The sequence below is a fragment of the Telmatherina bonti genome (assembly GCF_933228915.1).
Source record: "Telmatherina bonti genome assembly, chromosome: 13".
Lineage (NCBI taxonomy): Eukaryota > Metazoa > Chordata > Actinopteri > Atheriniformes > Telmatherinidae > Telmatherina > Telmatherina bonti.
The window spans coordinates 8,470,318-8,484,435 of record NC_136611.1 but is presented as its reverse complement, the minus strand read 5'-3'; the positions used below and the strand labels follow the sequence as shown (position 1 = coordinate 8,484,435).

At 38.3% G+C, this 14,118-nt stretch overlaps 1 protein-coding gene across 1 annotated transcript; it reads right to left on the bottom strand.

Moving 5' to 3' along the window:
- Positions 1 to 401: 401 nt before the first annotated feature.
- On the bottom strand, positions 402 to 3,830 carry xbp1 (X-box binding protein 1). Its single transcript, XM_079252034.1, is given in 6 exon segments — positions 402 to 1,261; positions 1,264 to 1,407; positions 1,514 to 1,680; positions 1,772 to 1,888; positions 2,552 to 2,648; positions 3,488 to 3,830. Coding segments are annotated over 6 exon segments (1,185 nt in total). The 5' UTR covers positions 3,724 to 3,830; the 3' UTR covers positions 402 to 837.
- Positions 3,831 to 14,118: the final 10,288 nt, after the last annotated feature.

Sequence of the window (14,118 nt, the reverse complement as noted above, 5' to 3'; positions counted from 1 at the left end):
TCCAGACACACACTTGACAAGTTAGGCTAGATATAACAGAAGTGAAACCGGTCAGACATGCACTTCTGTTAAACTGAAGTTTTAACTTCAGTTTACTAAAAAAGGATTTGTAGGAATTTCAGTTTTAGCTTAAATAGTCATTCTAAAAAATTGTTAGCATGCCGAGTGAATTTACTTTTGGATGGATGAGAGGGTTAAAGGCAGTGACATGCTGCAAGGAAGCAAATAAAAATCAGTTTAAGAAAAAAAAACCTCCATCTCTTTAAAACTCCAGTAACCTTACAATATACACACCTGTTGACACGACAAATGCACCCAATGACTTGTTTCCAGTCAGCCAGTTCAGAAACCAGTCTGCGAATCAGCCACCTCTACACATGTAAAGTCAGACCAAATGCATTGCAAAAAAAAAATTTAATGCGGATATTACACTAGGAGAGCAGTCAAAAATGAGAAGAAACATTTTTACATGTCCACTTACAACTCTGAAGATACACAAATAAATAAAGTGTAATTTAGATGGGTCCCCATTAACCCTAAAAAAAAAAAAAAAAAAATACTGGAATCCACCCACATTTCATTCAAAATAGCGAGTGAAAGATTTGTTGGCAATCTTAGATCCTCTAAAGTTAGACCAAAATTTCACCATAAACTCCATCAATTCATCAGCAGTGGTCCAGACCTGCCACCATACAAGCAGATTTCGGACTCACCCTATATGTGAACCAGTTTAAATAAAGCTTTGGATGTTCATCTGTTGGTAAAGCTACACATTAGCTTTTATGTGTATATACAGTATGCATGTTAATATAAGTTTTGTGGGTCGAGGATTTGGATTCAGACACTGATAAGCTGGGGAAAGAGTTCATTAGCAAACATGTCCTCCCAAGCACTCTCAGAACACAGAGGAGAGGACATGTCGCTGAAAGGGGAAGGAGACCCTTCGTATCCAGAGTCGCTGTAGGCGTCCACCAGGCAGGCTTCCTTTTCGAGGCTGCCAAGGGCGGGGGAGGAGGCGCCAGAGAAAAAGTCATCCACCTGACTGGTTAAACTGGCGATGACCACTTCCTCTGGTTCGTCTTTAATGCAGACCGTCTCCTCCTCGACCACCACCTCGGCAACGCGGTAAGCCGCCTCGTTGATCTTCTCATCCGTGCCGCTCTCCAAGTCGCTGCTTTGCCCGTTGCTCACCTCCTCCACGGGCTTGGTGTAGATGTGGTCGAAGTGAATCAGTTCATTAAGGGTCTCCAGCTTAACTGATGAGGCCCCCAGAGGTGCAGGTGTGGCGGCAAGTACTGAGTCGGACCCTCCGACCAGCAGCACCTGCGGCTCCTGACACGATTCTTCACAAGATTTGAGGAACAGCTCTGGGTCAAGGATGTCCAGATAGCCCAGTAGCAAATCAGACTAAAGAGGCAAAGGGCGGAGAAGGGGATGCAAGATTAGCCTAGTAACCTTTGACCCACAGCTAGTATTACTGCAAAGCCTTCTTGGAAACAATCTTCTGACTTACCTCATTGTCTGTAGAAGCAAGACTATCTGTATCCACTGAGAAGTCTTCAGATTTAGGGAGTGCTGGGCCTGCACCTGCTGCGGAGGCACACGTAGCCTGAGTACTGCGGACTCAGAAGACCCGATCCCCAAACCTGCGTCGGTCCCGGTGGACATCATAGTCTGAACCTGAAGTTTAAAACAAGAGTCAGTCAAGTTTGCAAAAGAAAAAAAAATTAAATCTGAAATCCAATGCCATCCAAAATTATCAGCATCCTACCTTTGTTTTAGAGTCGAGGGTGTCCAACCCAAGTCTCTGTCTCAGTTCCTCATTTTCTGTCAGCAGACCAGTTGTTTTTTCCCGAAGCAGCCTGTTCTCAATGTGTAGTTTCTGATTCTGTACAGAATAAAAAGAAAAAATGTAGGTGAAACTTGCAACAGTTTGAGCAATAATAAGGGATGTCTGAGAAATTAGATGTGAAACTGCTAGAAAATTAAGAATCTGCAGAGCTTTTAATGTCATCAGCTGATCTCCTAGAGCAGCAGTTTGACGTTTTTGCAACACAGTACCCCATACAAAATGTTTTTTTTCAGCCAAGTACCCCCTAACCCGTGCAAAGTACTTTTGGTTCAGGGAAAAAAAAAAATAAAATACAGCATTTTATCATTCATGTTTGGCCTTTTAAACAGTGCGTTTTGCACATCTCTACTATACGCTTCAACCAGGACTCCATTGTTTTCTTGTCAAGGCGACAGTGGGGTTCAATTCACATCGGAAAGTGGGATTTTGGAAGGAATGAAATGTAAATCTAAATTCAGTTAATGAATGTACACTTACATTTATTGGAATATAATATTTATATGATATTACATTTGTAATCTTTTATGAGGTTTAAGAAAACATTTTTCAAAAAAAATTTCATGTACCCCCAGGAATGCCTTGAAGTACCCCCAAACGGTGTCCCCAAACGGTGCATAAAACCTTACAGGCAATACTGGGGAATTTAGGGGTCCGACATTTAAAATAGAGGCCTTGTATAGAAACCACATGACCTTATACCTCCAGCTCCAACTCAACGACTTGTTGTTCCAGTTCCCCCATCTTGGCCTTTTTCCTGTCTCTGGCTGTCTGAGCTGCCACTCTGTTCTTGAGTTTCCTGGGGGGGAAAAAAAAAATGAGTTGAAGGCAGAAACACTGAATTATAGGGGTGGGAAAGTCGAAAGTCGGGATTTTTTTGCTTCACAATTTTAATAGATTTTTTCCCCCCCAACTAAATAGTCCATTATAAAAATGTGTCATTTTTATTGATCCTTTAACTTGTCTTCTTGGGCATTAAAGTAGCGGAATGATGATCTGGCTACTGCGTTTTTCTTCATTGAAATCAAGAAAAATGACGAGGAAACCAAGTTTTACACATTCATTTTGTTTTCAAAGGAAAAAAAGCATTGATCGAGGAATTGTGAGAATTTCAATTTAAATCAAATTGGCACCCAAAAACAATCGGAATCTAATCAAATCGGGAAAAAAGCGTATCACAAGTGAATTAACGCAATTTCCATGATGCTGACTAAGCTGAAGACATGACTCCAGCTCATAGTACTGCGCAATCATCGGCCATGTTCCTGCCACGCAGGCAGGCAGACTGGGAGACCTTGTGGACCAGTGGGTCTCTGTGGGAACAGACCCAGGCCGATCCAGATCTCTGATAGTCTGATAAGCTCATCCAAAGTACGGAGGCGACCAGATAATCACAGCAGTTTATCTGCCTTATAATTACCTTTTCACAGCTTGTTTAAGCCAGTTACACTGCTAAGTGATGCAATGATAAAAATTGCAAATCACTTGTAAAACCAGTTTACAGTCATTCCGCTAAAATGATGGAAATGTTTGGGCGTGTCTGCGCAGAAATGCCAGGAACAATGGCCGCGTTTGCGCTTTTTAAAGGGCTCTTACTATCATAAACATTTAGAAACGACATATTTATGTTACACCAACCTGCGAAGTGCTTTTTCCTCCGGACTCAAGTGTGTCAGCCTCTGTCGTTTTCGCACCGGTGGCCCCACGGATGTGTTGGAGTCCGAGTCCGACGACACCTGGTTGGCCGTGGCCGGTAAAACGACAGAGATGGGCCGGCTGAAGGCCGTCTGTGAGCCGCTCGATGAGCCGGACTGCTTCCCGGATATCAGGAGCACTTTGTGGGCTCCACCGGTCCCTGCTGCTACCACCACCATGTTAGAATATCCCGCTGGCGCTATGTAGAAATCAGAAATAAGCGGGTGTGCGTGATAAATTCAGTAGAAACCAGGAGGTTTCCCTGTAAACCCGATCCACGTCTCTTCTCGACTGCTTGAAAAGTGGGTTGTAACTGCGACCTTTTCAACGGTCGTGGAGACAGCTCATTGGCTCTCGCCAGCTCTGACGCATCAAAACGTTGGTCACGTAGCTGATGAAATTTTGCGTCTGATTTTTAAGAAAAAAAACCCTTAAAGTCGCTGTTATTCTCATGTAGGTGTTTCAGTTTCACGGCTCTTGTGGGAGTTGCATCAGGGTTTACCCAGACTAATTTCACATTTCATCTTACTGGCAACTTACCTGAATCAAAATAATGTTTCTTTTCCATCAGTGTCTGAAATTTCATCTCCTCCATCTAGTAAAAACAAGCTACACAAGCAGGCTTTGGAGGCTAAGAATATTTTTCAAACTAAAAGCAAAGATTAAATAAGAATAAGAATAGTTTTTCCCATATGCAAGACATGTGAACTCTATTGGTTAGGGTTATTTCCTCCTTGGCTGAAATGGTTTCCTCATTCTTTTCTGATTTCTAAAGTATGCCATTCAGACAAACAAAACAAGCTTTACCACTCTAATGATTTTCCCTGAAATGTTCATTTCGTTCTTCCTGTAGAGGACTGTCACACTCAGGAACTGTGCCAAACTGTCAGATTCCACTTTCTGAATACATTTATGATAAATTTATTGTAAAACTTATCGCATAATTTTTGTAAAACCGATCTCAGTTTCTGGTGGACATACAGCATGATTATCATAAAAACACAGAAACAACACGTTGCTGTTTCAACTGTTTTTCCTGGGGTTTCATTTTTCATTTTGTTTGTTTAAAGCTGTACAATTAAACAGCAGAATGTGGTGGCATATATTTTAGAAGTTTTGGCAACAACACATTTGGTCAGAGCGAGACACTCACTTCAACACTTATTTTGAATGAAAAACCTGTAATGAGAATTATAAATCAATAAAGCACGATATAGTTTGCAGCCTTTAAGACTTGTCTGCTGACTGAGGACATCCAACTTCAATATAACCTCTAAAGTGAACAGAGACAGACTGTTTGGAGGGGAACACAATGTAAAAACACACAGATGAACTCTCATTCGCTCTCAAGCTGGAATGCACATTTTTGCAGCATCTGGCCACAGTTAGTGTTTGCAGCCAGCTCATAGCCGTTTGCCCTGACCATTTGTTACACTAGCAGAAGCAGCAGCAAAAGTAAACAGCGGTCTGTTTGTGAAGCTTTAGCACTACAGAGTCAACAAGTTAGAAAGTGAGAGTCCTGGTTTATGATGGTGTGTACGATGCTGACGAAGGAGAACAGGATTTAAAAACAGGATATGTTTTATTTGATGTGTAATAGTTCAGAGCAAATATGGAAATAAGTGTATAGAGAACTTCCTATTTGAAATTGTTTGTGTGTGTGTGTTAAGGAAGTGAATAGATAAAGGCAGTCAAATGTTACAAGTTAACACACAGTTATTTCTGACTTGGAAAGTCAGATGGGGATGTCCCATTATAGATGAGACAAGTACCATATTTGCCATCGGAGAAGTGAGCTGCTATACTTATACTGCTGTCAAGTTATGTCGAACCTCAAGTGAAACATGTGTGACAACTTGAGAGACTGAGGGATTTTCTTTGTTTTTACTAGTGAGTAGTGACAGAAATGTGGGAAAAGATAAAATAGCATCAGGTAGCAGCTAGAAATGGTCCTGGTGTGTGTTGGAAATTCAAATCATGTCCACAGATCCCCACACCTGATAGCAGAATGCCCCGATGAGCTCACAGCGTTGTTTCAGCCCAGACAACACAGAGTTGTAAGTACTTACAGACAATCCTCTTAATACACGATTTGCTTACATGGGTGTAACAACACAATGTAAGCACAAAGAATCACTGTTCATCAAGTACAGTTTCAGATAAGGAGATTAAAATATGCTCAAAATGTAAAAATCTTTGCTGCAAAAGTACAAAAACATATAAAGAATGCTAATGGTAGATTGAAACTTCTTATTCATTAAACACAGCCGGTAAAGACAACCAATAAGAGCCTTCAGGGTTTTTTCAATTTATTTACTATAATTCAATACATAGACTCATTGAAGAGCAAAAAACAAAGCCAGGCCCAGTTCAAATATAACACATTCAGCCAGAGACAACACATGCCTATAAAAGGTTATTAAATGGGTCTTATTTCTACAGAATTTCCACCTGGTGTTGTACTGTTAAAGGAATGATGAAATTATGTCTGTTTTAATTTTCCACCCACTGAAGCTTCATGTAGAGGTTGAACCTTTTGTCACGTAGGCATAAGAAGGCTGTGCTATTAAAGCAAACTTATTATTTTGAAAGTAAAAGAAAAAAGCAAGTCTTCATATCATGAATGAAAAGTGAAATTAATAAACAAATAAAAGTTTTCCTCCTGCGATGGACCGCTAACCTGTCTGGCATTATCTCACCTGATTATTGCTGTATTAAACTCCAGCTTCCCTGTGACCCTGAATTGAATTAAGAAGTATAAAAATTAAAATAATGATAAACGTATTCCTCCTCTTTTACACTGATTGAACATTTTTACCGCCCCATTCAGATTTGGTCTGTTATCAGTCTTTTTACTAATCATTTACAAATCATAACTAATGTGGGCTTTCTGTCTACACAACAGACTGAACAGTTTGCTAAAGGCATGTTTTTTTTTACCAATATCCAATACACAGATTTTGTTGAACTCTTATTTTCTGATATAGATATCAACCGATACCAATATTTTTGGAGCGAGTTGTGCCAAACAAACAAAGATATTTGGGAAACTTTTCATGATCTCTCTTGTATTTTATCATTTTGAGTTAGAGGAGACTTTGCTGAAGAATTTGATATAATATGTGCATATTGTGTAAAAGTTATCGAAATAAAAAAGTAAAAACTGATTTTAATGTTGATATCAGCCGATAATATAGGTATGCCGATCATATCAGACATCTCTAATTTACAAGTGATTTCATAAACTGCTAAAAGATGCTAAAGATTAATAATCTGTGTTATTCAATAAAGCCCAGTGAGTAGAATACTTAAAGACAATTATGAGAAATCTAATCCTTGTATGAACAACATGTATAATTGTTTGTCATTTAAACTTTTTAACAAGTTTCTCACAGGTAAATGTTTCTTGCTTGTGTGTTAAAATGACCAAAACATCTCTCACAACCATAACTGAGTCTATTAAGAGCTGAATTATGACTTAAATGGGATTAACTAAGTCTTGCTGCAACTGAATTCAGATTATCTTTCTTGTATAAGTCAGCAGGTACTTGTTATAAGATCTGAGTGTGGTTGTGTGGATGTGATCTGAGAGAGATGTGGATGCTTATCCATAGAGTCCTGTATGTGGCTGGAAGCCAGTGTTGTGAGGGGAGAAAGGAGGTGATATGAGAATGTTAATTCGATCTAGTGAGTAACCTAGCAGCAGCTGTCTGGATGGGTTGTAAATGATGCAGGATGGTTTGACGTGGAGCGATGGTGGAGATGTGGAACCAAATGCAGGATGGAGAGGCTGAGGAAATGCTGACAAGTGTATTTTAATAAGCTGAGAAACAGCAGGGAAGAACTACAAACCAAGTGGTATACATACACACAGAAAACACAACAAGACACAGGTGGAAGGGATAAATTAGATTAACCCAGGCGAACAGGATACAAGGCTCGACAAAGAAAACTTCTAAATAAAACAGGACACAAGAACTAAAGACAACACACAAAAAAACCACATCATCACATAGTTTAATTGACAAATTGATTAAACTAGAGTGTTACAGTTATCAATACAGTGAGAGGAAGCTGGAGTACCCGGAGAGAATCTATGCATACACAGGGAGAACATGCAAACAAAATCCACTATTTGAGCCTTTTAAAGCTGGGGTAGGAAATCTTTCTAAGAGACATGTTTTTATAGTCTGGGTGAAGTGGTTCCTCGTCCTGATAGTAGTCTGTACATTTTGTAATCATGAACAATAAGAAACATAGTTAGACCCCTCAGTTTACTGTAAATCTGTCAAAACTCTGACCAATTAAAACATTCAGGCCAAATAAAGTTGTTAATTTCTTATATCTCGTAAGCTTCTTCTCCCGGCTCCCCTCCTCCCCCTCCCCCAGTGCATATCTGATAGCCAAACCCTGCATTATAAATAGCATGTTAGGTTGAAAACACAAAGTAGTGAAGAAAAAACTCGGAAGGCAAACATGGCTGAGAAAATGCAGGAAGGATTTCCCGACCCGGCTCAATTTATTTGCCTCTTCCCACTGAACAGCCGAGAAAGAGAAAATCGTTGGTGGAAAAAACTGCAAACTACAAAAGCACTCGGAGAGCATAAACCTCTGCCATGGCATTAGAAAAGCTCATGGATCCAAACAGTGATCCGGATCACCACCAAAATTAAATTATTTCTTCCTTTTCACATTTCCAACAACTCCTGAAAATTGAATTAAAATCCATCCAGAACTTTTTTAATTATCAGAGAAACAGATAAATAACTTCCTTGGTGGAGGTAAGAAAAAAGCCTTGGATCACGCAAGGACCAAAACCAGATGGGGAAAAGCCAAGACAGGGATCCACTTTCACATCTTGCTAGCTCCCCAACATTACCTACCCCAGCTTTAAGGGTTTTAGGAAATTTTCAGCCATCTAACCTTTTATTGTTTCAACCAAATGGAGTGGTGTAGCAAGTTTACATACTCCAGTTTTCTTAAATGTAAAGTGAAACTGTATGTCATCTGCATAAACATGATACATGATAATAAAATTGCAAATAACATGTCCCAACAGTAACATTTACTGGGTGAATAGCATTGGTCCAAACATTGACCCCTGTGGAACACCACAATTCAACAGTGGTGTTTAAAGGAAGTAAAATATATATATATATATATATATATATATATATATATATATATATATATATATATATATATATATATATATATATATATATATATATATATATATATATATACATATATATATATATATATATATATATATATATATATATATATATGTATATGTATATATATATATATACATATATATATATATATATATATATATATATATATATATATATATATATATATATATATATATATATATATAGCAGGTAGCATTGGTCCAAACACTGACCCCTGTGGAACACCACAATTCAACAGTGGTGTTTAAAGGAAGTAAAATATATATACATATATATATATATATATATATATATATATATATATATATATATATATATATATATATATATATATATATCTATTGTGCATGGTATAATGTGGATCTCCTGCCCCCTAAATACCAGAAAGATAATACGACAATAATTTTGACCTAAATGGTAAAATAAAGACTTCAACTTAGAAAATGTAATTTTTTGCCCAACACACATCACCCATACACAAAAACAATGTTCTAGTGTCTACATCAATCACCAGATATCATATTCCAGATTATAAAACCAATAAAAAACGTATTAATGTAACAAATTTTAAATAGTGGCCACTGTAAAATGTAGTTTTCACAAGTGTACAAGTAATTATTCATTAAACCTAAACACTGAAAAGGGGATTTTTTTTGTTTGTTTGTTTTACATATGCTGTCAATGTTTAAAGCTGCTAGACATTATCAGGTTTGATTATTTGGATTATTTGGATTCACTTTGAACCGTAGTACAGAAAATCACCTGGAAAAGTTGTGTTAATTAGCTTCCATCTATTTTGTTTTTGCATTGCCTTTTTATTGTTTAACACTGTTGAGAAGTGCATTTTTAGCTGTTAAAGAAAGAACTACAGTTATTAAATTAAATTATTATGTAACTGAGAATTAAAATGTCAAGCTTTAAAATAATACTATTTAACTGGTGGTACTGGAAGCCTTAAATCATCGGTTGTGCAACCTGGATTCAGCTAATCTTTCTTAGGGACTGTGTGCACAGAAAATCCTGTGTATAGTCTGCTTTACCTTCTGGGTACGGCTCAGCCGATGCTTAAACTCATACACACATCATAATGTAAACAGGGATACACCCACAAATTCAGAAGTGGGGATCCTCCCTGCTAAACACTGGACTCTGTGATTACAATGGGTGGATCCTCAAAACCACATTGTAAAAAAGAAAGAATCCCTAAATTGTAGAAAACCCTTTTATATCTTCCAGATGAGGACATAACTGTGACGTAATACACACCAAACACCTTTTAGATTTAAGCAGATCCCAGTAGCTTCCAAACATAAAACATGTAAACTTCAAACATTTATTCGGCACTTTGTGACACTGCGTGTACAACTTTCTTCAACAAATTTAATAAAAACTAAATTTACTTAAAACATGGTGTTAAGGTATCACACCATAATAAATTCGCACCCAATACTTGATGACCAAATTCTTATTTTGCATTTGTTATTTGTTCTGCTCACAGCTAAAAGTAATTTATTTGCATATTTTAAAATGTTCTGACATTCATTCATTAAAATTTAACTCCACATTCCCTACTTGCACGCAAACCATACTACCACCCTGAAGGACTTCTTCTTCTTTTCAGCGAATGGATAGTTTTTCCAGTGAAAATTGTTTTGAAATGTCTTTATGTCATCAGGCATTTTGTCATGTTGGGTTTAAAGTCATAAAGATGATTAGTTGTTTTGACAGGAAAGGCTTGGTTTCTACAGTGGAGGCATGGCATGCAGGGTAAACAGTAACACCCGTGTGTGCTCGTTGGGGTGGACTCTGGTGTAAACAGTGGTATTATGGGGTAAAGCCAGGTTGGACAATAGGGGTGAGTGGGGTCACACCCTGGGACAGCAGCCAGCTGCAGGGGGGTTGGGGTGGTGTCGACATGTTTGCATGTACCTCCTTTCCAATTGGTATGCTCCTCCTCCTTACACATAGTCCACTGTGTTGTTTGTGCAGCCTGGAGGCGCCCCACACCATCCACTTCTGCCTCTTACTCCTATCTTCTTCTTCTGTCTTTTTTCTCATGTCTTCTTCTACTCATTTTACATCAAGCTATTCATCACTTCCACTAGTCATTCCAGTTTTCTTTTGGTGTGAACACCTTTGCAACTCTGTCAAAGCAACACTGTTGACACATTGCAGTGTTAGTTCATTTTCCACACGAAGTTTGCACTAAGAACTCATCCAGCAAAGCATACAACCTACCAATACTTCTGCCAGCAGCTGGCTCCATATCTCAGCATGTGTAAGTGCACGTACACGTGTGCCAAGCAAATGTGCAGATAGAGTGACCGCCACTTTGCATTCACAAGTGAAAGAGACAAAGGAGACGCTAAGCGACGTCCTAGCTTTTTGATCACACAAACGGTCCTTGTGATGCATAAAAAAGATGCTTCACTAAATGACATTTCTGACATGAAGCCCAGCCAGGGAAACAATGCTTTTTGTCCTTCACCTTCATAATTGTCTTGGAGCCTCTGCAAGCACTCCATCCGCCCAGATAAGTCAGGCTTTGTTGGTACAGCACTGACGTCGCAGTCTTTTTGTTTGATGGGCCACATTTACTCTGCTCTCACCACACTGACAGACTAACAACAACAACCCCATTTGCAACAACAACACTGTAATGTTCTGATACAGAGAGAGATGATTGTGCATTTTTTCAGCTATCAGAGACGGTTGCCTGACAAATTACCTCAATGAGCCAAAGCAACTGATGCATGGGACTGTTCTGCACCTAGATTGTTACAAAATGAGTCTTGCCTCATTTGCCAGCTTTGCTAATTTGTCCAAACAAACAGGCAGAACGAGGAGCGAGAAAAATTTGTTGTGCCCGTTGAAAAATTCCTTGTGTGTATCTTAACATTAACATGACTGATTTGGTTTTTGCTTGGATGAATCTGATTGGCTTCAGTGTGATGCAAAGCTGGGCTGTTGCAACAAAGAGGCAAGAAGGAAGCTGTCCGTTAAAAGAAATGAGGAAATCTCTAATCTTAACCTTCATCTTTTGACATGACTTTCTTTTCCTGTAGCTTTTTTTGGGCGGCTGTAGCTCAGGAGGAAGAGCAGTTGTCCTTCAACAGGTAAGTTGAGGGATCAATTCCAGGCTTCCCCTGAAATGCCAAAGTGTCCTAGGGCAAGACACTGAACCCCAAACTGCCCCCCGATGTGCCTATCGGGGTATAAGTGTGTAGAATGAGTGTGTGTGTGAATGGGTGAATGTGACAAGTAGTGTAAAGCGCTTTGAGTAGTCTGTATGACTAGATAAAGCGCTATAGAAGTACAAGTCCATTTACCATTTACCATGTAGTAACGTCAGACGTTACTAAAAATAAGAATGTTGCACAGCAAAACATTTGTATTTGGCCAACTTATCTGACTCATGCTCCTGTCTGTTGTGCTCATACTGAAGTCATGTGTACTACTGCCACCTGCTGTGCACATGACCATATCACCACCCTTTAATTCTTCTTTTCTATTAGTTAGCAAATAGATTTTAAAAAAAATCTGTTGCAAGTTTCTCTTAATTCTTTTTTTAAATTTTTTTTTTTTATTAAGGCATATAATATTTTCTTGCACATGTATCAAACACGATAGCTGTTTTGCTTACTCATAAAACTGAAAAATCTTACAGCATATATATGAGTCATTGGTGAAAGCTGAACTATACCACCCCTGCTCTTACCTCTGACAGTTTTATCCGAACGAATCAGGTTTATTTACCAAATGTTATACATCATGTAATCAGATCATCTGACTATAAAACATGAATCTCCAGAGATGTCAAAAGATTTTTTCCTGAAAGTCACAAAACTGCTCCACACCCATCACACAGATTTGTTTCTTTTTAAAGAAAATAGTTAAGACTCATTTCAATTGCCCACCTCATCTCAAACACACACCGGTGGTCTTCAATCACCCATTTGTAACAAAGATAAGAAACAAATTCCACAACAATGACAAGCTACCATTTAGAGCCTGAAACTATCAGTCTCAGCTCTCCAATTATATTTATCAGCTACTTTATTAGGTCCAGCTGTTCAATTCTTTGTTAAGACAAATAGTTAAACAGAGTCAGAATGATGAAGAAATTAGATATAAGTGACAATGTGGCAGTGGTGCCAATGATGAGTCTCCATTTCAGCTCCACATTTAACTGGAAGGTCTGAATTTGGTGTAAAAACCATGGAAGCATGAATCCATCCTTGTATCAACAGTTAAGACTGGTGGTGTACTGGTTTGGAGGGTATTCTCCTGGCACACGTTTGGCCAATTGGTACCAGTTGAGCATGGTTTAAACTTCACAGCTTATCTGAGCATTGTTGCTGACCATGTCCATTTTATGACCACAGTGTGCCCTTCAACAAAAATTATGATCCTAAAAACCAAAAAAGAAACAGCTTTTATCTGTACGCTCTCTTATAAAATGTACCATTAAAGCTGGTGGGAAAACTGGGAGCCTTGGATGATTCAGTGACTCCCATAATTAGTAGAAAATGTTCATTTGCATCTGTTGTTTATGTGTCAAACTATTTTCATTTATACAAGCCAGCTTTGTCATAAGATTTATGTCTGACACAATCTTTAAAAACAAAATAAAATAAGTAAGTAAATGGATAAGTAAATAAATAAGTAAGGCTTTGCTTTTGTTTTTTCTGTAGAGTAAAAAAAGTTAAGAAATTCATAAAGCGCTACATTACATGTTAAGAGAAGCCAGTTGAGGTGGTTCACACATGATAAGGTCCAGGGACCCCAAAATGAGTCGATCCCAGGTTCTCCCACCTGGCTTGGTTTGGAGTTACAGATGACTGGGTGTCTCTGCTCCTCTTGTTATATTTTAATGGAATTTGAACATTTTTATGGCTGCATGAGTGAGGCTTTTGAGGGGAGTTAGCAAAGAGAATTAGGAAGTCCTAGACTGAAATGTGAAGTATTTCTGGACATAAAAAGACTGAATTAATCAAAGTTCCACACAAATGCTCCCAAAGCCCCTTCTTGTGCACCATGTTAACACACTAACACCCCTTAATCTTTCTCCACTTTCAAACGTATTAGCTAAAATAATCAAAGCTGCTTTTGGTCTCGGCTAATACAAAGCAAAGGCTTTCTGAAAAACTGGCCAAAGCTCAAAGTTGTTGGGATTTTTTTTGTTGTTGTTGTTGTTGTTAACTGCCATTTCAAACACAATTATTTCTATCAAAACATTCATAAGTAAAAGACAGACTTCAGAGGTTTGACTTACATGGAAGCTGAAAGTGTTAAATCATCATGATTTCACAAATGAACTTTTGCTTCAGACACAGATCACATTTTGAAGGAAAATTAATTTTATGTGTGCTG